Consider the following 24,558-nt stretch of genomic DNA (forward strand, 5'->3'; position numbering starts at 1 on the left):
CCCTGATGCACACCAACATTCACGGAAAACTCGTCACTCAAATCTCCATTCACTCTCACCTGGGTGTGAGCACCCATATAGATGGCCATAACCACCCTAACCAGCCACTCCTCCAAGCCAATCTTTCTCATTGCCCACTTCACCACCTCTTTAGGGACTCTGTCAAAGGCCTTTTCCAAATCAACAAAAACAAAATAAAGATCTCTTTTCCTACCAATATATTTTTCCTGAAGCTGTCGAACATCAGTGGTCCCCCTACGTGGCATAAACCCAAACTTCATCTCATCAATATTCACTCTTTAGTCATACCTTCTAAAACTCTCTCCATTACCTTCATTATCTGATCTAAAAGCTTTATAACTCTATAATTTCCTCTTTCCAGGGCATCACCCTTTCCTTTATACACATTTACAATTACACTCTTCAGCCAATCATCTGGGACAACACACTCATAAATAATCCTATTTATCAGGTCAGTGACTAAACTCACCCCTATATCGCCTGAGGCCTTCAACATTTCGGCAGTCAACCCAGGCACACCTGCTGCCTTCCCCACCCTCATCCTGCCTATTGCCTCCCTCACAGTAGCAGTATCAATCAAAGGCCAAGGGCCGGACACTGGATCTTCTGGCTCCAAACCTTCCCTGTCCCAGTCAAACTCCTCATTCAACAACCAGTTATAATGCTCTCTCCATGCATCTTTAATATCCTCACTGTTCACCACTACCCTTCCTTCATCATTCTTCACACACTGCTCACCTATAATATCCCAATTATCCCTGTTCACTTGACCTGCCACCCTAAATATCATATTTTTCCTTTCCCCATGATTTAGGTTATCAAGAAATAGTCTCTGTGACTCAGACTTTGCCCTGTATACCTCTCTTCCAGCCCTACGCTTGGCAGCCAAATACTCCTCTTTGCTACCACCCTTCTTCCATTCCCGGAAAAGCCTTCTTTTCTCCTTAACTGCATCTGCTACACCGTCATCCCACCACCAAGTTACTTTATGTCTTGGTGGTCCTCTTGTCCAACCGCATGTTACATCAGTAACTCTCAAGAAATTGTTCTTGAGGGCTCTGTACTGTTTTCATTAAAGCCTTTGTCCACAGCTCCCTGTTCACCCACCACTCTCCTCAACTCGCTATAGAAGGCATCCCATACTACTTGGTTTTTCATTCATTCATTCATTCATTCATTGCCAGACGCCATGTATCCCAAACGGGGTGGCCAAGGGCTTAGAATTAATTGTTTTACAGGGAGGGGCACTAATCCTCCTAGGTACATAAGTCCTCTTTTTCATCACTTGTTCTTTAAGCACCATATCACAAATCAATAGTTTGTGCTGCTGCACACACTCCTCACTTCCTATAACTTTAACATCCCTCACTGACCTCCTATTGGCCCTCCTAACCAGAAAATAATCTATCTGACTGCTATTTCCCCCAGACTCATACGTAATTAACCTGCTGTCTCTTTTCCTAAAATATGTGTTGCACACAATTATGTCCGTTGCCTCTCCAAACTTGAGTACCCTTTCCCCTTCTACATTCCTTAGACCATACGCACATCCCCCATGCACTCCTTCATAACCTTGTGCTGCTTCACCTACATGACTATTTAAGTCCCCTCCCAAAATCACTATCTCATCATCCCGCATACCACCCACTACACGTATTAAATCATCCCAAAATTTATCTTTCTCTGATTCATCCAATCCTGCCTGTGGAGCATATGCCGATATAATCACAGCTATCTTTCTTCCCAACAGAATTTTCACTGCCAATATCCTATCGCTTACTCTCAAAACATTCATAACATATTCCACCCATTTCTCCGCAACCATCACACCAACACCTCCATATCCGTCTTTCCCCCCCTGCCAAAACAACTTATAGCAACAGTCCTTCCCAACAATCTTTCTGGCTGATCCACTCCTGTACCGGACTTCCTGCAAACACGCCACATCCACCCACCTCCTACTGAATGCCTCAGCGACTTCCCCCGCTCTTCCCCTCAAACGTCCCACATTCCATGAACCCACCCTCATCCCCATGGGTGATTTACTGTCCTCAGGCTTGCTTTGAAACTTATTTTGTTTTGTAATCTTCAGTATTAATAAAGGGGGACAGACACAGCACAGGTTCCACTCACTGCACAGTCCCAGGTCCACGCAATGGATCTGGGACCCCTAGCCCACCAGCTTACCAGTGGCTATGGTAGTGGCCTTGGGGCACCCTGCCAGGACAGCTGCAGGGACACCCTCCAAGCGTGTCTTGGCACTGCAACTATCCTGCCATTATACACCCACTGATAGGGCAGCCTCCTGGGGCGCTACTCCCAGGTTCGGGCCCCTCTCTATTGGGCGGAAGTGGCAGACTGGGAACCGCAATGCCCTGTACCCTCTAGCCCAGGCCCGAGCCCCATCTCGCCCTGGACCCCTGATCTATGCCGGCGGAACCCCCGCCACGCCTCCCCCCAGAAGTCCGCCACTAGGTAGTGGGGGTAAAGTTTTCTGGCCGCATGCCCTTGCTGGCGCCAACCCCTGTAACGTAGTGGGATACGTTGTGTGAAATGTAAAGTGCATGTGGTGTAGTGCATAGATAGTTAGAGGAAATGTTTGGGAGAGTATGCTGGTCTACTCTTCATGTTACTGTCACACTGAAAAGGTCAGCAAAGGGGGATGGTTAGATACCTAGTGAAACAGGAGCTCCAACTCTCCCTATCACCAGCATTCCCATTCCCCTTGGGAATACTACCCTGTTTGGCCCGTGCTACGGCCTCCTTCTTATGCCAGTAATATACCAACTCACTGGTATGATTGCATCCAGCTGAACGTACTACTGTATATTTATTTCTCTTCATAGCATAGTTTTCATGTTCCTGCTAGAAATGCAATATCTTACAATTATTTCTCCAAAACTACTCCAGTTAAAAAGAAAAAAAAAATATGGGTAACTGTACGTTGCAATTTCCTAGCCACTGATACAATTTCACAGAAATCTGTTAGTGACCAAAATTGCCATTGTGCTGCATCACGGGGGATGTTTGCGCGACCCTTCATCATAACCCACAGGTTAAAAATACTTTTAATTCAGTTCTTGTTCTGATGGGAAGGCTCTTGTAACTCTTTAAAAAAGAAGTAGATTGAGTTCTTGGTGGGAAAGAAGGTTCAGATGATGATGAAAGTAAATGAGGTTTCTTCAGAGAATGTTTTGTGAAGGTAACCATTAATAGATGCAGTAATTAAGACAAGATCAAACCAGTGAGTTTTTGAGAGTCACGCCTGTCTGTCCAAGAATATGTTACAGCTTAAAAGTTTTGAATATGATAATTGTAACTCTTAACCAAAGAATTTATCTGTATGGTGTATTTGAGTAAGACGTTAAAATGACCCTTATGTTCCTCAGGACTAAGCTCTATATACCTGCCATGTAACATTCTAGAATCATTTGCCTCTACCACTTAAACTTCATGAATTTTTTTTTTTTTTCCTTTTTTTTTTATCATTCAGTTTTAATTTTACTTTTGTCATCAAAATTCTTACATCGTTGGGTCTGGTTAGTACTTGGATGGGTGACGGCCTGGGAACACCAGATGCTGTAGGCATAACGTTCTCCCTACGTGTCAAGTGGGGTTGGTGGAGGATTAGTGCCCCTCCCTATAAAACAATTAACTCTAAGCCCTTGGCCACCCTGTTCGGGATACATGGCGTCTGGCAATGAATGAATGATGAGATATGAAGTATTCTGTTTAGTGGTTTTTTACCTCAGCATTTTCTGTCTGTGGATAAAACTGCATATTATCTCGAGTGTAGCTTCCATTTAAATGATTCATTGCACTATGAAACTTATGTTTCTGTGTCGTACTGCATTTGTCTGTGCCTCTGTCAGAATTCTAAAACATCCACAAAACGTACCCTGACTTATCCTTGGCTTTTACAGGTTTCCTAGAGCAGGCTTGGTAAATGCAGAGTCAACACTGAGGCTGCTGGAGGTTGAGGTGGGTGCTGGGGAGGAGCTGAGGGTGACTACTAGACACCTCCGCCGTGATCTCAAACAACTTGCACCTTGGCACGAGTACCTGGTCCGTGTTGGATGGCTTCCGGATGGCAACCAGTGAGCAGTCTTTAGAATTTTAGTTACTGGTTTCAGTGCCCAATAGTGGCCCTGCCCAGTGCATCACACATGGTTCTAAATAGATGTGAAGTGCTTTTGAAGTGTAGGATGAGAAAATGCATGTTGAAATTTCTGTTTAGCGTGGCTGTGCTTGTGAGTAAGGGAGTCTGTATATGTCAAGGAAACCTCAGTAAGTTGAAGAACATGTAAGAACACATAAAAGGACTGATGACTGTACCCTCTTGCATGTCTGCCCTCAGATGGGATTGAATCCAGTTTGATAGGATCATTAGACACAGATTCTACTGATATGACTACCAAAGGCTCATATCACATTTACCAGCTAGAAATATGATCTGAATATGAGAAGGGTGGCTATACATCTTAACAATCTTAGCAGGTGAAAGTTATCTTATTTAACCCCTAAGCGCGGGTGACGGTTATGTCTGACGCGAAATTGGTGGATAGGGGCTGCTGAGGGACGGCTATAACCGTAGTTGTTTTTGCACCACAGTTTGAGGTGTCCACCACTTGATCTCATCACCAAAGGGTGGGGATAGCCTCCTGGTATGGCAAGCATACCTCAGTCGTCTCTGTGACTTTGCGAGGTATAGGACGATGTTTTCTTCTCATCCAGTTCTGTTCCTGCCTTATGTGGACCTTTGTCTTATCCACCCATGCCAAGCCTCTTTCCAAGGATGCTAGGAAAGGGCTAAGTGATAGTGTGGTATTGCGTGTCTTGGATGCAACTGTGTCTAGTTTATCTAGTAATGGAGAAGTTACTACACTGAGAGCAAAGCGAAAGTCAGTGTAATGGCACGCGCATGAACACAGCCTGCCTCGCGGGCAAAAATTATGTATATTCTTCACATCCTTACTCATCAACACGACCAGCTACAGACCAGGGGATGGTTTTATTCACAAGAAAAAGAGTTGGTGAGTAATATGGTTTTTAATTTGTTTCCCTAACTGCTAAACTTTCCAAGATGCTAAGATTTGAAATCAAGCAACATTGGGAAAATTGCCCAGACTGAGAGGACGACGGCGGTATCATCAGCCCGACACGGAGGGGTTCAAGTGATATTATCCGAGTTTTGTAGACTCTTGGAAAGAATGCCACAGTTCCTTAAAATCTGGTCATCATCATCATCATCCAGACCTCCTTTTCCACCCTAGGGCAGGGTGAGGAGGAGCAACAAAATGCATCAGAATGTTCGTTTGACAGGAATAACATGCTTCCAGAAGGTTGATCATTGCACATGTGGCATTGGCTGTTAATCCCAACATAGTTTTAAGTGAGAACTGGAAAGACAGACTTATATTTCCTTAAGAGATATACTTAAAGCCACCTGAAAATGAAAGAATAATAAAAAGTGTAATGCTTCTCATGGAGCAGCATAGGATTGGATGATGGATAGATGGATGGATAGAAAGAATGGGAAAAATAGGAAGAGAGGAGGACAAACACAGAAAAGGTGAAGAAAGAAGTAGGCAACACTATATTCAGTGAGTGGATGATGGTCGTGACCACCTACCACTAAAGGTGGTGGTGACCATCATCCACTCAATGTAGTGTTGCCTACTTCCTTCACCTTTATCACTTTTTCTGTGTCTGCCCTCCTCTGTTCCTATTTCTACCATCTTTTCTGTCACTTTTTAATAGTCATCTTTTTTTCTGTTGGCTTTACCTAAAGTGACAAGCCTAATGGTTTCCTGTAAGCCAAGAAACCATTTGCAGAACTGGTTGGTATCCGTATAAACAGCCCACATGTTCCCGACGCATTAGCAAGCGAGTTGGCAGAGGGTTAATGCCCCTCCCTGTAAAACCACTAGCTCAAAGACAAACGACTCCCCCTTATGAGATTATGGTGTCCGACTCTAGGTGGATAGATAGATACAGATTTATACCGGAGGGGATTTAGCACAAAAAACTCATTTATGACTTAAAAACAAGTTTATCGTGAATCATGGGAGACCATGTAAATGGGATGATACTTAAAATCTTATCCAGAGAACTTCAGTCCTTTCATTATGAGATGTCCTTCCTGAATCACACAGAAGTCTAGCAATAACATGACTAACTTAAAACCTTATTAAGAGACCCTTGATCCTTTCATTATGAGATGCTCCTCCTGAATTAAACAGAAGTCTAGTGATGGCATGACCAAAATAGAAGTCTTGTCGTGGTACAGAAAGGACTAAAGGAACAGAGTTTGAAACCTGTCATATGATAGTATAGTAATTTAAAAAATATCATCCTGCAAGACTTAATAATAATTTAACTTTACCGAGGAAGTAAAATTTTTAACACCTTCATTATAATGATGTCTTTCATTTTAATCTTGCTACCACTAGACAGATTTACTCAACTAAGGGAATTATGTATCATGGCTAAAGGACCAGAAATGGTAATTGCTAATCCCATCTTCTAAGTGATCTCTTGAAGATTAATAATATTGTTGTGCAGTAGCAAAAATAAATGAAGAAGCTGTCCTTGGGTTATTTATTTATTTATTTATTTATTTTTTATTATTATTTTTTTTTTTACTGATGGCTTGCTGTTTGCACCACATCTGTTGCCTGATGCCACATCCTGTGATGGTGGGCCTGACAAAAGGACCTCCAAGTGTTTCATAAGTGGACACCAAGCCCTTTTTCCACGACTCTCATATCCTGTACATACTCGTATTTTATCTTTCCACCTTGTCCTCAGTTTCTTTATCTTTGCACATAATCCTCTGTCTCTATGTCTTTCCACATTGTCCTCAGTCTCTTTTTACCTCTTTCATAATCTCAACCTGCCTCTCCTCATTTACAGTCTCTTCTCTCCCATTGCCATTGTCTCATCTCTTGATCTTATTCACACTTACCTCTCATCCTCTTTTTCAGTCTCACCTTTGTCCACTTCAATCCCATTTCCTTTTTCATTTCTGCACTGTGTTCTTGCTCTCACCTTATCTTTCCAACTCAGTGTCTGTCTCCATCTTCTCCCACCAATCACCTATAGTCTCACCAATCTAAAACCAAGGTTTGGGTGGAGTCCAGCCGGGGATTTCCCGGCGTACAGCGTTGCCTTGTTTCCTATACTCTGATTGGGTAGTGGCTGACCTGACACCGTTAGAGTTCGTCCGCTCACACCTCGCCACCTGGCCTGACATGACTTCACCCACTTCTATGTGTGTGTGTGTGTGTGTGTGTGTGTGTGTTTTTTTGTGTGTGTGTTTTTTTTTTGTGTGTGTGTAAAGACAAACTAATTTAAGTTATAAATATAATTTAAGTTATATATATAACAAAGTGAACAGTGGAAGCACGTGACAGAAGCTTAATCTCCCTCCAATGGATTAACTCCCATTATGGGCCTGGATGTTGCCGCTCGTGAGTGTTTTAACTTATTTATTTCTATTAAGAAATAGCGTATGTTCTACTGATTCCTTCAAATTATATTATAAACGTAATTGTTACATTACTTACCCAACTTAGAACTACCGTGAAAGTCGGTAAAAGTAACTACATTTTTTTCAGCACCACTGTAAAATATGTATGCCACGTTTCTTTATTGATGTACAAGAGCCATATGCATTACAAGTTTACCTTCCTTTGATATGCTAGAATACTTACGTTTATATTGTATTAGTATGTGTGTACCTATCTGTGATGCCTATTACATATATAACAGAATCTACTCATCGCTCGTTTAGGAAGTATGGCATGGGTGCACCCAGCGCCAGACCCCACCCAAACCTTGGTTTTAGATTGGTGAGACTATAATATAATTTGCTGCCACTTCAGGATCTGGTGTGAACTGCTGGACAGGCGGCAACAGAGGCTGGAGCTGATCCTTCTAGCACTCTCCTCCTTCACAGGCCAGAGGTCTCCCGCCACCCCTTCCCTTCCCTCTCCACCAAGCCTCCCACCTCATGTCATCATCTCACAACACTCTAACACCTGGATTGATGTGAGTAGTAGTTCACTGTCCATTAGCCAGGATCAGTTTCTTTAATTAGTCAGCAGTCAGTCAACAGTGTCATTTTGATTTTCTTTGTTTGCACTGTATGAGTATTTGGTACTTTGGCTAATATTTACTAGTCGTCATTTTTTATGCTGCAGATTTTAGGGTTGCATGGTTTTTGATGCAACCAGCATTATCAGAGTATAATTAAGGATTGACATAGTGCTTCCTTATACTGAAATAATCATTTTTCACGGTTTTGACTGATTATAATGTATCTTGGAATATATTACTTTTGTAACCTTGTAGGTTTTACTTTGTAATTTGCTATCTGCTTGCACTCATTACAGTAAACCTACATTTTATGTGGCACCAGTGTGCACTAAACACATTTTGCATGGAAAGATAAAACCTTGAACCAGCCCAGTAAATGTAGAGGAAGGGGGAGGGGGGATTGCATGGGAAAATCCTAAAAGTCTGCTCCAGACTTGAGGTAAACTTACCAACACCCCCAGCAGCAGGCCCTTAAACAACAGCAGCAAAACAGTTTTGGAAGGCATTTGATACAGTAGGACATTGATTAAACATGAGATAGCCTCTAAGGAACTCTTTTAAATGGATCTTGCACTGAACTGAAGTAGTGTTTCAGTGGAATAAATTAGTTGGGTTGCTACTTGACAGACACAGAATACTAAAGGTACATGTGTTGAATGTGGGAGTGATTGATCATGCATCCCCTAGAGACGAATTGCTGCTGCTGTGTATTGTACTGCATAGTTGGCCTACACTGGCCCTACAGCATAACAGGGTTGCCAAGCATCCCTAGTCACCCTCCCCAGGTTCCACTGTCAGACAACATAAAGGCATGCTCACCCCTCACTCACCTGGAGTAAACAAAACATAATGTTTTTGTAGTATTTTGCTTACTTTGATGGTCATAATTCAACATAGTTACATTCCTAATCCCACCTAGAGTAAACAAAACTGCATTTTTTTGTAGGATTTTGCTAAAATGAAAGGTCATAATTCAGCATGGCTAAAATTATGGTTGCACTCAATCAATTCTCTCCCCCCCCCCCCACACACACACATCACTCAGTGCCTGCCTCTCAAATCTCTGATCTCATTGCCAACACTCACTATGTAGGCCTACTTTTTCTTCTTTCAGCCAAATTTTTAATAGACTCAAATGGTTATATATCAACATAGATAAGATTATGGGACATGAAATGGTCTGTTTACTCTTACTTAGTTAAGCTCCACACACACACACACACACACACACACACACACACACACACACACACACACACACACACAGTAAGATTTGGCTGGTCCAGGATAGTTTGTCACCTGAAAAACACATTGACAAGACAGTTAGAGAGATGTATAAGCTCTTGACTAACATAAGAGTAGCATTTCATGGATGAGGAGATAATGAAAAAATTGATAGTGGCCATGATCTGCCTCAGGTTGAAATATGCAGCAGTAGTGTGGTCCCCACAAAAAGAAAGATATAAACAAGATTGAGAGAAAACAAACAGCAGCAACCAAGATGGTCCTTAACTTGGTAGATCTGTCATACAGAGTAAGGCTGGAAAAGCTGGATCTGCCTTCCTTAGAAGAAAGGAGAGAGAGGGGCAACATGATTGCAGTGTTCAGGGCCATGATGGGAGTAGATAAAATTGACAGAAAAGATATTGTATGGGATGGGAGAGTTTTTTTTTTTTTTTTTTTTTTTTTTTTTTTTTTTTCCACGAACGGAGGAAGGAAAAACAAATGAATAAAAAAAAAAAATCCATACACCACATTACTGGTGTCTTCGGTTCATAAAATATCTGTAACAGTTAGACTTGAACAACTGTGGGTTGAAATTTGGAGGGAAACAACTCTGGGGAAGCGAGTTCCAGAGAGATGCAGTTCGGGGAATGAAAATATTCTTATAGCAGAAGTTCTGCAATATGGCTGAATGACATTCCAGTCATGAGCGCTACCAGATGCCCAAGTAGCACGAGGGAAGGCGTGGAAAGGTGGCACCATGGACGCAACTTCGTCTGAACATTTCCCCAAAAAATATCTTGAAAATAATGCAAGGGAGGCAGCATTCCTTCTTACTTGCAAGGGAGGTAGTTTATTTGTAATGGCAGGGTTGTTAATAATTCTAACATCTTTGTTCTGAATTTTATCTAGTTGTTTTAATGCAACCTCTCCACATCTCCACTTTGTACACTCTAATTAACCCTTTTTATGCCTAATGATCTTCTTAGGTGTTGTATATATATACCACAGTGAGTGTTGGATATGATGAGGAGGGGCTCAAGTTTTTTTTTTGAAGGCCAAAGGAGGGACTTTGGGAAAGTTTGGGGAAATCACCATACCAGTTAGCCATATAACACGGGTTTCAGTGGTGCGACTTGCACATTTCAGTTTGCATTGTAAAATTCTTGGATACATTAACCCCCCTGTGGCAGCTCATGCAATATTACAAGTGTATAAGGGAGAGGATAGGGGATGATAATTGGGTCCAGAAGGTGAGAAGTATTAATGTTAAGGGTAAGGTTGCAAGAGGTAGACCGAAAAAGACCTGGGTTGAATGTAACCTCAGGGATAAGGGACTGATTAGGGAAGCTGCCAGAGATTGAGCAGCATGGAAAGCCGCCATTAGGTGAGCAAGGCCGACTCATGCAAGCGTGTTGGAGCCTTAAAAAACGAACGAGCAATAAGGGAGGGTGGCTTACGTAATATTGCATTTTCATGTTTCCTGTTTTTTTTTTGTATGAGGGTGTGGAAACTATTGGTTGTATGGCAATATTGGGATGCTTGAAGCCACTCCTGCACCACAAGCTGCTAGATGCGAGTGAGTACATACATTTCTTTCTTTTTTATAACAGACCTATTATATGTATAAGGTCAAAATAGGCTGTATGGCAACACTGGGATGCTCAGGGCCACTCTCCTGCACCAAGTGCTGCTAGATGAGAGTAAATACATGCATTTCTTTCTTTGTTATAACTCATCACTGTCCAGACCTCCTTTCAAACCCTAGAGTGGAGTGCATAGCAGCGGCTTCCAGACAGCCAGAGTTTGCCCAGTTCATTGGGCCACACTTCTATTCACTCATCATTCAAGCCCTTTTATTTTTGTGTGTGTGTGTGTGTGTGTGTGTGTGTTAAGGAAGAAGGAGCCAAAGGCAAGGGACCTGCAGATTGCTCCCCCCAAGAAAAAACAAAAACAAGGTAACAGAAATTCAAGATCCATTCATTTTGAGATGCCTGGACACTGTGTTTGAAAGACTGGAGATCATAGGCAGTAGGAAAAACAGAGAGAGAGAGAGAGAGAATTCCAGAGTTGACCTGTTGCATATATGAAGGACTGGGAGTAGCGGTTAACCCGCCACGTGCTGGACACCCCAGACATAAAATGGCACGCCAATGCCAGCCAATTTTTCATTTATTTATTTATTTATTTTTTTAAGGCTAAAATGACAGATTTTGATGTGCAAAAATGAATATGACCATTAAAAGAATCACCGGAGGCTACAAGTGCATTTTCTGGAAGTCCCCAGTCTGCCTCTCAGGTGTGGTTTCCCAGAAGAACTGCAGCGAAGGTGAGAGAAAACCTCGTTTTCTATGAAGGTAATCTCAGGTATTCTGGCCAGCGTTACTCTGGGAAGGTCTAGGAGTATTTTTTACACTTTTCAGTTCACATCATATGCATAATTTTTTTTTTTATTGGATTTCATACAGAAAACATCTTTTTTTCCCATATGAATCACTTCGTACTGCTACACCTGTCACGTATCTCTCTCACTGTGCATCCTTTGTCTTACATTTACGGTAACTTACGTACAACGTTACATCATTATGTACTGCACTTACACTTAGAGTAAATTATTTACAACATGCCTTCAGTATACACAGACACTGTAAGAGTATTTCTGGGTGTCTTATTGTGAATACATCGTTGTACACTTACGATAACAACATTACTTCACTACATACAGTCCTTACACTTGCGAAAAAATATTTACAAGAGTCTTTCACAGTCTTACTCGATAGTTTTGAAGAGTGTGGTACTCCTCAAAACAAGGATAGAAGCACAGACCAAGGTTGCATTGTACACACATATACCTAGAGTCCTTCTGCTGAGTGCACGGCCTTGCGGTGCTATTTGCTCACAAATGACACCTTCGGTGTGGATTCTGACGAGTCTCAGTGGGAGGGATGATCATGGGGAAATGGTGACCGGTGAGGCGGATAGGTGTTGCAGCGGTGTGGCGGTGGTGAGCGGTAGTCCATTCCTCTGAGTATTCCCCCAGTATTTCGCGCACCAGCTCACGAATATAGCCCTCAAAGGTCACCTATATGCTGGTTACTTGGGCGTGGAGCAGGTGAGCATTTAGGACTGTTATGTTGAGGAGGTGGAAGAATAGTTTCTTGTATCCCTTCAGTGTAGGCCTGGCACAGTCCACGCTGGAAATCATTGCATCTGACTGATCTACCTGTCGCATATTCACATTGTAGGCCAGGACAGGTTCTGGTTTCCAGACGAGGTGCTGCCCTTCTGTCCTGTAGTCGATGCTGTCGGTGCAGTGTACAAGTGGCTTGTGTACAGACAATAGGAGGAAGACTTCTCTGTTGTGATACCAAGCTGTTGCAAGGATGTTATCGGCCTTGTAAAATGCAACTTCGTTCCTCTTTTCAGCTTCCTCCCCACCTTCACCATGTGCTTGCGGCTCTTTTTCACAGTGCCACACAGACCTGTCTCCTGAAGGTGAAGGTACTTGGCCAGAAGGGGGCCTGTGTACCAGTTGTCCAGGTACAGGACGTGCCCATGATGAAGGTACTCATTGATCATCATCTTCATCGCAGCCCCAGACAGTCCCAAGGTTCGATCTTCGACGATGTCCATCTGAACACCTGTGTACAAGACTATGACCTGCACATACCCAGTCTTACAGTCGCGTATCATGAAGATTTTGAAACCAAACCTAAGCCTTTTGCTGGGGATAAATTGCCTGAAAGCAGTATTACCTCTCCATAGCACAAGACTCTCGTCTATGACAAGGTCTCTGTAGGGAGAAAAGGAGGTATGAGATTTCTCACGTAGATGATCGAAAACCACACGAATCCTCCTCATCCTGTCCGTGTTGTTTGAGTTGCAGGGTCAAATTGGTCAAAGAAATGCAATCGGTACAGGATGTTTTGGAACCGATTCCTCCCCAGTACTGTCCCAAAGATAGGTATTTCCATTAGTGGATCTACAGTCCAGTAGGAGGGGAACTGGCTCTTTTTCAAAATCCCCATCAAAAGTACCAGGGCCCGTACTTATAAAACACTAAGACTGCATCATAAGGCAAAAGTCTGTCCCAAATTCATAGGCGCAAGTCATAAGTCCTTATGTTCGACCAAAACTGAGTCATAGCTTAAGACACCTCCCGAGTTGGTATAGCGGTTAGGACCCGGCTTATGACTCGATCATAACGGTAAACATGGCAGCTGCACCACAATGACAATAAATTCGCCACCGTCAACCAAGATGTTCTCGTGACAGGAAAGATGTGCTTAATGAGTTAAGTGATGCAGAACTGGCAAAGAGATACTGCTTGAACTATGCAGGCATAATTTTCGTGACAGATTTGGTGCGGAGGACCCTAACAAGACCGACGGCAAGAACAAGGCTCTCACGCCAGAAATGAAAGTTATTTTAATGTTGCGTTACCTTGCAACTGGAAAAATGCAACTGTGTAGTGTTGACGACCACTTGTGCGTTTCTCTGTCGTACTGTTGGAGTTCTCCATGCTGCTGTGGCGGTGGTAGTGTTTGTATAGAGGATGGTGTGGTTAGGCAACATGTACTCGTCCAGAGTGAAACGAAGCGGTAAATAAATAATTCCTAAAACCTGACAATAATCAGTTGACTTTTTGCCGAAATCATTTAAGAAAAATATTGTATTGATTTTATATTTTTTGCTGCGTCTTATCTCTGCTGTTTTTTTGTATTTTTCTTCAATTTTCAAAATTCGGAAGTTCAACATATAGCAAATGCAATCTCAGATGCTTATGATTTTGACCTAACAAAGTCTCGATTTTGTTATGATGAACTGCCCCTTAAGTCTCAAATTTCTGACTTTCACCTAACTATGATGTAGGTTTTATAAGTACAGGCCCAGGCCCAGGAACACACACATTTCGTTTAGGGTCACGTCCACCTCAAACAACTGGCTATGTGGCGTCTTTGTTGCCCCTGCATGCTCAAAGGCAGCAAAGGCGTTTGTTAGGACTACAGTTCTCGATACGAAGTCCACAATAAAGAAATTTCTAAAGAAATCCAGCCTACTTGAAGTTAGGGTTAGTTCAGGTACAGTACACTCAGCAACATGCTCGAATGTGAACGGGCATATTTCTGGAACAAAGTCACCCCCCATCTTCCCACTCCCACGTCAGTTCCTCCTCATCACCATCATCACCTCCATCATCCCCAGGCTGTGGGGAAGGAGGGAAGAGTCTCACTGGAGGTGCTCGGAAGTGTGGGGGGATAGAGGAACACTTTCCCTCGATGTGCTGGGAAATGTAGCAAAAGTAGGAGCACTTTCACGAGATGTGCTGGGTGTGGGGAATTTGGGAACACTTTCTGTGGATGTGCTGGGTGTGGAGAATGGGGGAACACTTTGTCCTGAGGTGCTAGGGCGGGCTAGATCACGTGGGTGGGAGGGATAACGTGGGCGAGATGACTCACCCGCTTCCCTAGTCAGTGGAATATTCCCAAATCTCCCTCTTTTCCTCCTAACACTTCCAACCCCACGTGGGGAAATCTTTGACTTCCCCAGCCACCCAGGAATACTAGAAGCCTCACCTTCCTCCTCTGAATCCTCCTCCTCATCATGCAGGGCTAGGCGATGATGTGCTGATGGCAACATCCTCGGGTACTGGCATACCCTACATACCTGGATTTCCTTGGTGTGGGTATTTCCTACTCACTAGCACTTTAATCTTCTGGTTGCACATATCCTTATCTTGCACGTCGTTGTCAGCGTCACTTTCGCCAGTGTAGGGCACTGTCAAGAGCTCATGAATCTCATCGTCAGAGAGACCGCAGCGAGACATGACTGTACTGTATGAGTACAAGCAGAGTGAGGCTGAGTGAGGGCAATGACTCAGTGCATGGGGGTATAGGCCTGAGTACCTGAGGCTAGGTGGTGGAAGAGTTGACATACATCCTCATCAATTTTTGCGCGCCTGGCTTGAAAATTGTGCTCTCCGTGATTTTTTGAAAAAAATGATGCTTTAAAATGGCACTGGCACTGAGCACGCAGTTGCATAACGCCATTTTTAAACAGCACTGGCACGGGGCGCGTTAACTCATACATCAGAGTTGGACAGAAAAGGGATGAGAGTTTGTTGCTAGACGGTTGCTACGTGCCCTCCGTAGTGGTGGAGGGATGCAAGCAGACAGTTCAGAGAAGCAGTGACCATTGAAGTACCGATAGAAAAGAGATAAAGTTGCAACAGTACGGCTAAGAGGCAGAGGTTGAAGGTAGCCAGTAAGAGGAGAGGAAAGAGATAAAGATGCAACAGTGCGGCTAAGAGACCAAGGATGAAGGGAGCCAGTAAGAGGAGGAGAGTTAATGAGACAAAAATCCTTTGACTCCACACTGTTGAGAAGCACTGTGTGTGGGGAGCCTCCCCACACATGAGAATTGTACTCTTCACACAGGATGAATAAAACCCGTGTATGAAATTAACAACTGTGCGGTAGTAAAGAAAGTACTGAGGTGTCTTAGCACACCCAGTCTCTTGGAAGCAGATTTTGCAAGAGGGTTAATAATTATATTCTCTCCAAGATAAATCCTGAGGGAATGAAACCCGAAGTTTGTTTAAAGATGATTCAGGATTGAGTTGAATATTATTAATAATTAGATGGTACTCCTGTGGAAGATTTTGTCAGGTTGATAGATGAAAGAACTCATAGGCCAAAAGATTTCACCACGTACTGTAGCTTCGTGTGTACCAGTCTGATGGAGTCAATTTGAATGCTGTCACATTAAAAAGGGATGCCAAATCCTTGGTCATGCGCTTCTCTGCACAACATTCATCCAGCCAACTTGATATCTTGTCAGTCCCAGCCTCTCCAACTTCCATACTTCTCTACCTCACTCTCATCCACCCTATATCTCCACCTTCATGGCCTACCTCATCTCCTCTATCCTTAAGAGTCACTTAGATATACCTTTGTCACCTCACTGTTGTCATCCATTCTCTCCCCATAACCATACCATCTCAGTACTGCCATCAATTCTGGTGTCGACGTCTTTCATGAATCACTTATTCCTTATCCTATCCACTCTCTGGACTCCACATACATTCCTCAGCAGTCCCATCTCCTCTGCTCTCACTCTTGACTTTTCATTTTCATGCCACGCAATAGTCTCACATATTAAAGTTGGCAGTAACACCCATAGGTGGGGGCATTCACCATCCACTCATTCAATGTAGTGCTGCTCTCGAGTGTCTGCCCTTTCATTTCCATCCTTCTTTCCTTGCATTCTCTTCTGTCTTTCTTTCCTTCATTCTTTCCTTGTCCTTCTGCCTACGGGTGACTTTACACTCCCTCTTCTGTCTTTCTTTCCTTCATTCTTTCCTCTTCCTTCAGCCTGTGAGTGACTGCACTGAATGACAAGCCAAATGCTTTCCTGTACACCAGGAAACCATTTACTACTCTGGGTGGTAACCATGTAACCAAATTTTGGCACCTGGTGGTTTAGTTGGTAATCCAGTTTATATCGGATTGAGCCGGTGAAGGTTTATATCCAAGGGGTGGTTGGGGTTGATTGCTCATGTAATGCCACTCAGGGATGAGTGAGGCTGGTCACTCTCATCTTAAATGTCGGGACCAACTGCCTAGCCCTGGGCTCCTGCACTCCTCATGGGGCAGTGTAGGATTGGATGATGGATGGCTGGACGACACTAACACCCCTTCATGTAAGACTTGCGCAGTTGCAACAGTCAAGCCTCTGTTTCTTATCAAGGCCTTCATAGCACCAGCTACTTTCCTTCCTTGTGTCACTCTATTTTCCACTTCTTTTGCACATTTTTCTATCACTTTACCCAGGTATTTGAACTCTCATCAATTCCAGTCACTCACCATTTGCTGTAACATCACACTGGGAGTCACCTTCTCTCTCAGTAACCATCACTTTACTCTTTTGTACATTTGCTCTCAAGGCATGACATCCACAGACATCTTCAAAAGTCTGCACTAGTCTGCACCATGCTTTTGTCCGGTATTTGCAAGTAGTGCTGCACCATCAGCACACATCAGATTTAAGATACTGTATTCCATCCATCACCAATCATTACTAGCACCATCCCTCTCTCCAGTACTCATGTTTTTATTTCCCTTATCACCCCATGCATATATATATTGAACAACCATGGGGACAGACAACCTTGTCACATGCCCACATTGGTAGTGAACCTTTCACTCAGATGCCCATTTACCCTTACACATGTTACCATCATAAAAGTTCTTGGTGGCACCCAGCAGCTTACCATCTATGTCGTACATGCACAAAACCTTCCACAGTCCTTCTGTATCTACTTTGTCATATGCTTTTTCCAGATCCATAAATGCCATGAACACCTTATAGTCCTCCTCTCAAGCCTTCTGTACTATTTGTCTTATTGCAACTATTTGATCCACACATCCTTTGCCACTCCCAAATCCACCCTGTTTGTCACTCACTAGGCTTTTTTATATCTCTCTTATTTTCTCTGTAACAATTCTTCCATACACTTTCTTTGCAACACTTAGTAGACTTCATCGATCCATCCATCATCTAATCCTACATTGCCCCATGAGGAGCGTAGGGGCCCGGGGCAAGGCAGTTGGTCCCAATATTTAAGATGAGAGTGACCAGCCGCACTCATCCCTGAGTGGCATTACATGAGCAATCAACCCCAACCATCCCTTGTATAGAAATCTTCACCGGCTCAATCCAGTTGGAGTGCAGTAATTACCCACTAAACTGACAGACGCCAAAATTTGGTTATATGGTTACCACCCAGAGTAGTAAATGGTTTCTTGCTGTACAGGAAACCATTTTGCTTGTCATTCAGCGTAGAGTCACCCACAGGCAGAAGGAAGAGGAAAGAATGAAGGAAAGAAAGACAGAAGAGGGAGTGTAAAGTTACCCATAGGCAGAAGGACAAGGAAAGAATGAAGGAAAAGAAGACAGAAGAGGATGGAAGGAAGGAAGGATGGAGGAGAGGAAAGGGCAGACACCCGAGAGCAGCACTACATTGAGTGAGTTTATGGTGAGCGCCCCCATCATTCTTGTACTCACTTCGCTCACCTTTATTTTTGTACAAGGGTACAATCACAGCCTTTTTCCATTCTACTGGCACAGTGAAATCATTCATTCATACCTTCTTACATACCTCCAACAAGCACTTCGTTCTGCCCTCTCCACTACACTTAATCATCTCTACAAACTCCTCCTCAACACCAGCTGCATTCTTGTTTTTCAGCCATTTAACATCTTTCACTTCTTTGAGTTCCACATTTCCGGGCACTGCAATCCATCTCTGTACATCCCCCAAACCAGTCATGTTTATAGCTGCTCTGCCCTCTCCATTCCCATTCATCACTTTCAGAATACTCTTTCCATCTGATCCTTATTTCATCCCCATGGGTTAATAATCTACTGCTTGAATCCTTCACACTTTCATATTTCTTTCCACTGTCACTTCTACGTTTCCACATATCTTTCCAGAATAACTTCCTTTCTTCAGAGTGATTTGCATTTATTTTTCTTCCTAGATCAGCATTTATGTTCTTTTTCCTTATCACTAGTCTCTTCAAGTGCTTCTTTCTCTCAGTATAGTCATTTCTTCTTTCAGTTGAACACCTGTCCTGTGTCCACTCCAGCCATATTTTCCTTTTTTCCTCCACTGCTCTCTTAACCTCTTCATCCCATCATGCCGTACCTTTTTTCTTCGTTGTTATTCTTGCCACACCACACACTGCTTTGGCATTCCTAACGAAGCACTCCCTATATGCATTCCACAAGCTGTCCAAATCCATTTCATTCCAGTTCACCGATTCCAACTCCTTCCCTACTTTGGCCCTGTATTCATCAGCCTTTTCTTTGATCCTAAGCTTCTCAACTTTAAGTCTCTCTCCCTTTGTCCACCTCACTCCTTTCAGCTCAATCTTGCATACCACAGTCATATGACTGACACACCTCCACATTGTCGTCTCACAGCCCTCAGCAACACTTCCCAGAATTGATTTCTCTGCGAGCACGTATCAATTGGGCTCCTTTCAACAGGGTCTGCGTTCCCTATGTATCATGTATATTTATGTACATCTTTATGTTTGAAGCAAGAAATACAACTGCACAACCTCCTTTCTTGACACTTGTCCTTAGTCGCTTTTCATTATCATTCTCTCCTGGTACTCTGTTACTACCCATTATATCATTCACAGACCAGTGCCTGCTCTCCCATTCGTATCGCCCATTACAAACACTTTATAACTCTTGGGCATTTCTCCTACTGCTTCATCCAGCTCATCCCAAAAGTTGTCTTTCTCTGTCTCGCTCCTGTCATCACATGGTGCATATGCTACAGTCACTGCCCCTTTCACCTTCTCAGACTTGAACTTGGCATACTTACATCTCGAGCTAACACATTTGTGATCTCTCATGCCACTCTGCTACATTCATTTATCAACTAAGCAGCTCTTTCCTTCCACCTTCCTCACCCATTCATGCCCAACCTTACACATTTCACACCCTCCCACTCCTCCACTTCACAACCTTTCAGCTTTGTTTCACACAGTGCCATCGTGGCAGATCTCACACTCTTGAACACATTTTCTGCTTCCTCCCCCTTGCTTTCCCCATTCACACCTTTCACATTCCACATGGCCATATGAACCTGTCCATTTGGTTGGGGCCCTGGGCAGGTATTGGGCCCTCCGAGGCTCTCCGAAACGTGTGCCATGATTTAGTGATTGTAAAGAGGGGAATCTTGGGAACACTTAACCTGGCCAAAAACCCTGGTTATATGGTTGCCACCCAGCTTAGTAAATGATTTCCTGGCCACAGGAAACCATTTGGCATGTCACTCAGTGTAGAGACCAAAAGACATCACTACATTGATTGGGCGATGAGTGCACCCACCTACCACCTAACATACTCTAATATATTTATAAGGTGAAAATTATTTTCAAGATACTTTATTTTCTTCGAAATATGCCCTCCTGAGACTTTCACATGACAACACTGGGATGCTCAATGCCACTCTCCTGCACTGTGCGCTGCTAGATGAGAATGAGTAAATGCATTTCTTTCTTTTTTTATAACATAAATAAGGTTAAAATGATTTTCGAGATTTTATTTTCTATGAAATATGCCTGCCTGTAAGTTACACTACATAACATTTTGCCTGCCATTGTGGGGTTAACTACTCAGTATGAGGGTCTACTATATGCAGCTGGTACAGTCATTACTCGTTTTACGTTGATTCAGTATACAATAGTTCGCTACAATGATAATAGAAAAGTTCCACCCCCAAATCTGATTTACGATAAATTTCCCGCTATAACAATATTGCCATAGGAAAATTTCGTACAAAGCGCCAGGCACACCCAAGGTGACTGTCGCTTGTCTCAGGCAAGATGGCGGCCCCAGCGTGCAGAGCATTGTTTTGGTTCAGTTGCAGTCCTGCCACCCCTTCAAAGCCCTGTCTTTTCCACTTGTTCACGTGTGCCCCCCAGCTATTGTCACCTCTCAGCCAAGAATCGTGCTAATGTAGGCCAACATATCGTGTAGCACCAGGCCAATGTTGCGCAAGTGTGTTTGTTGTGTTGTTGCAATGATTTACTGTACATGAGTACCGCTACCTGTATTGGTGTGATAGTGTTTGTTTTGGTCTTGGAGAGAACTTGGACTGACACAGGAAGTAATTAAGGTGGGTTGTCATTTTTGTTTCAGGCTTGGGTAGGTGACTTTGGAAAGTTGAGTTGATTTAACCCCCCTTTTATAACATGTTTCAAACTCCCGATTTACGATAAAATCGTTATATGTTAAGGCATGACCTGACGTAACCCCATCGTAAAACGAGTAGTGACTGTATAGTGCTTTGCATTGTAAGGGCTGGTGAAGTTGCTTGTGTTAAGTTAGGTTGGAACATAAACTTTTGCCTTGTAACAAAGATTTGTACACCAGCTCTAGAAAGTATTTGTGCGCTGCTGGTCTGATGCCATCCAGAATGATTCAACCATGTGACAGTGATGGCCTGTTAATAGCTGTATATAGTATAACATTTACTGCCATTCCCTACACATTACGAAGAACACAAGTGGTATCTGATATAGCAGTCATCTACCATCTGGGATGCCTGTGTGTGTGAGGACAGAACCGCAATTCCCAGAATTCATTGTTCCATGCGTCATAATATTTAACTCATATTCTGCACCGATACTTTCTGGAGCTAGTGTACTTAGTGGTCAGTCACTGTAGGTCAGATTAGGATAAAGATGAGATTAAACTAGTTTACCTTGTTAAGTTTGTGTTAGGAGTATCAAAGAAGTTAGGTTATGTTAGCTTAAACTAGGTTAAAGCTAAATAGATTAAAGTAAAGGCAACCATTCATCCTGTTCACTTAGGTACACAACTTGCTATACTGGTGGAAGAGTCATAGTGATCCCTCCCAGCGCATGTTGATCTGGGCCAGTGAAGAGACCGGCCACCGCCATCTATACCTCCTGCTCTACCAACTGTCACCTCCTCCCCCTCCCCAGGACCACACACCTCCACAGGACCAAGGTTAGTATAGCAGGTTGTTAAACTATTGAAAGAATCTGTTTTGGCTGAGCAAATGTTTATTGCCTTAGATCCAGTGTTGTCTTTTACATCTTATTCTTTTTACCTCTGCAAGTCCTCTTTTGCCCTAACTGTCTGGTGACTTAGCCATTAGAATATCCCCATAGGAAGGATGGCATTTTTTCCCAAAATAATGGTCTCATCAGAATTGAAAACTTGCTTTTGGTGAATATCCCGTTGTTGAAGATTTCTTTAACGACTCCTTGTACGTTTCAGCTGCTACATTATCCCTACTCACAGCTTCTCCAGTACACTTCAGATTGTGATAGTTGTAACACTTCTTAAAATGTTCAGACCAAACCATCCCCAGCCAGATGCAAATATTTCTACTGTACATGGTTTTCAGTCCATACAAACAGCAGTTGCTCCATTTTCTCCGTAGTTTCACTCCTACTTATCCCTGTTGAATGAATTGAAGTCACACTGTGAACACTTTCTCATTTTCTCACCATTCCCATGAATTATTTGTACAGTGGTTAGGGTTAGTCCCAGCACCTTACGAGTGTCCATTGCACATTGCTCTTCAGATCTTCTCAGCACCATTAGTGTATTGTCCACAGTCATACTTTTGCTGCACATATTACAGTACTGGGAGGAACAGATGCAATTAAAGAGCATTTTTGGCTCATGATGGATAGAATGATATTATGCAACACCAAGGAAATGAGTGTTGAACGTTGACTGTGGCAGTGTGACCTGTTGGGGTGTTTTTTTTTTAACCGAAAAGTTAGATATAGCCTGTGTAGTGCTGCAGAAGATTTTGTACAAGCTGAAAAAATAATTCTTATTTCTAGGGTTTGATATAGCCTTCATTAAGCCCTGTTGTAAGGAAGGCTTTTCCTTAGTTGAGCAAAGTACGGCAGTTTGGAAATAGATACAGTATTTGGTACATCCTTAGGCTAAAGTAAGTGCAATGGAAGATTAATTAAAAGCAGCTGATGGTATTTATTTCTCAAGTACGTACAGTAATCTGTTTAACAAATGCATATACTGACCCCCCCCCTCCCTCCATAATCTCTCCCAGGCCTTGTATCGGCACAGCTTATCCAGAAGATTGCGTTGACGAGAGGCGAGTGGTCAGTGACAGGAGGAGGTCTATGGGTGGATGAGCGCCGCAGCCTTGTGTATTTCACAGGGCTTCGGGACTCACCGCTTGAACAGCACCTTTACGTTACTTCTGTGTCAAACCCAGGAGTCATTCAGAGACTCACTGACCAGGGATTCTCACACCAGGTTGCCATAAATGATGTAAGTTTGTAGTTTGTGATTTCCATTAGGTTGTATAGAACTATCTGCTGTGAATTACTTTGTAAACAACAGAAGATATCAGAGTGGGCCGTGTTCAGGATCTTTCTGTCTTGAGCGAATGTGGGAAATTGGGTTTAGTGGAAGGTAAGTGTATGATCCTGTGGAGAGATTAGATTTGATTAAGATGATGGTTGTTGCTGTGGTCCATGGCTGGCACAATATGAATACAGTGAACTGCAGGATAATGTAATTCCCCCCCCCCCCAAGGTGTTACTGGCATGTTTCTTCTATCATTTCTAATAGTAATTGCAGTACTATATCTCTCTCTTCCCTTATTAGTAATGGATTTATTGATGTAGAAATGCAGTATACTCAATTATCCGTTGTAGCAATGTCCAGCCCGATGCAATAACCAGCGCTGTTGGCTCGGATCTAATAAAGCAATATCATCATCATCATCATCATCTAATTCTGTGTTGCCCCATGAGGAGTGTAGGAGCCTGGGGGTTGGCAAGTTGGTCCTGACATTTAAGATGAGAGTGACCAGCCTTACACATCTCTGAGTGGCATTACATAAGGAATAAACCCCAACCACCTCTTGGATATAAACCTACACAGGCTTAATCCAGTTGGAGTGCCTTAAGTACCCACTAAACCACCAGGTGCCTTAATTTGGTTATATAGTTACCACCCAGCATAGTACAGTGAATTCCTCTAATCCGTTCACCAGTAATCCGAAAATCCCAGTACAGTAGTCATTTTAAGTCCTGGACATTTTGGGCTTGGGTCATTGGACACCAAAAATGGCCAAAAAACATAAAAATGAAAAAATATATGTTCTCATCCCTACCTTGAATTTGCCACGCAGTGACGAACAGCTGTGTTTTGGTGCGTAGTTCCTTCAACATCCGCTCTAGCGCCCCTGCATCCTCCCTACTGTAGTTCCCACCTACCTACCATTGTGATTGCACGCTTGTTGCCATGGATGCCCACGTGCTCGTTTTTGTGAATAAACAGTAAATAAACTGCAATACCTCTCCACTAGACCACATGGGAATTTAGGGTGTTGTGCAGTGTTAGGAAATTAGAATTCAGAGTGCAAAGGATTAAGTGCAGAGTGTAACACTGGTGTGTTGCAACTGGCATGGCACAAGTAAGAACAGAATGTGCAGTGTTAAACAATTATAATTCACAGTGCAAAGGGTCAAATGCAACACAACACTGGATTACTGTATGTTCTTCATGTGCACCTTCACCACTCTCAGAGCCATAGAGGAGGCGGGTTAATCTTCATGACGGCCACGGACGTGTCATAAGGAGCCTGTACACTGCTAAATATTTTCTATACTCACT

General features: G+C 43.1%; 1 protein-coding gene across 1 annotated transcript in view; it reads left to right on the forward strand.

Moving 5' to 3' along the window:
- LOC145415717 (dipeptidyl peptidase 9) overlaps positions 1-24,558 on the forward strand; it is a 105,077-nt gene that overhangs the window by 37,106 nt on the left and 43,413 nt on the right. The window contains exons 8-11 of the mRNA XM_080284942.1: positions 3,945-4,118; positions 7,908-8,073; positions 21,741-21,900; positions 22,982-23,205. Coding sequence (XP_080141068.1) covers positions 3,945-4,118; positions 7,908-8,073; positions 21,741-21,900; positions 22,982-23,205 — 724 coding nt within the window. The remainder of the gene's footprint in view (positions 1-3,944; positions 4,119-7,907; positions 8,074-21,740; positions 21,901-22,981; positions 23,206-24,558) is intronic.

This window comes from Coenobita brevimanus, chromosome 103 (genome assembly GCF_032717465.1).
Source record: "Coenobita brevimanus isolate Jiangsu-jjx chromosome 103, ASM3271746v2, whole genome shotgun sequence".
Lineage (NCBI taxonomy): Eukaryota > Metazoa > Arthropoda > Malacostraca > Decapoda > Coenobitidae > Coenobita > Coenobita brevimanus.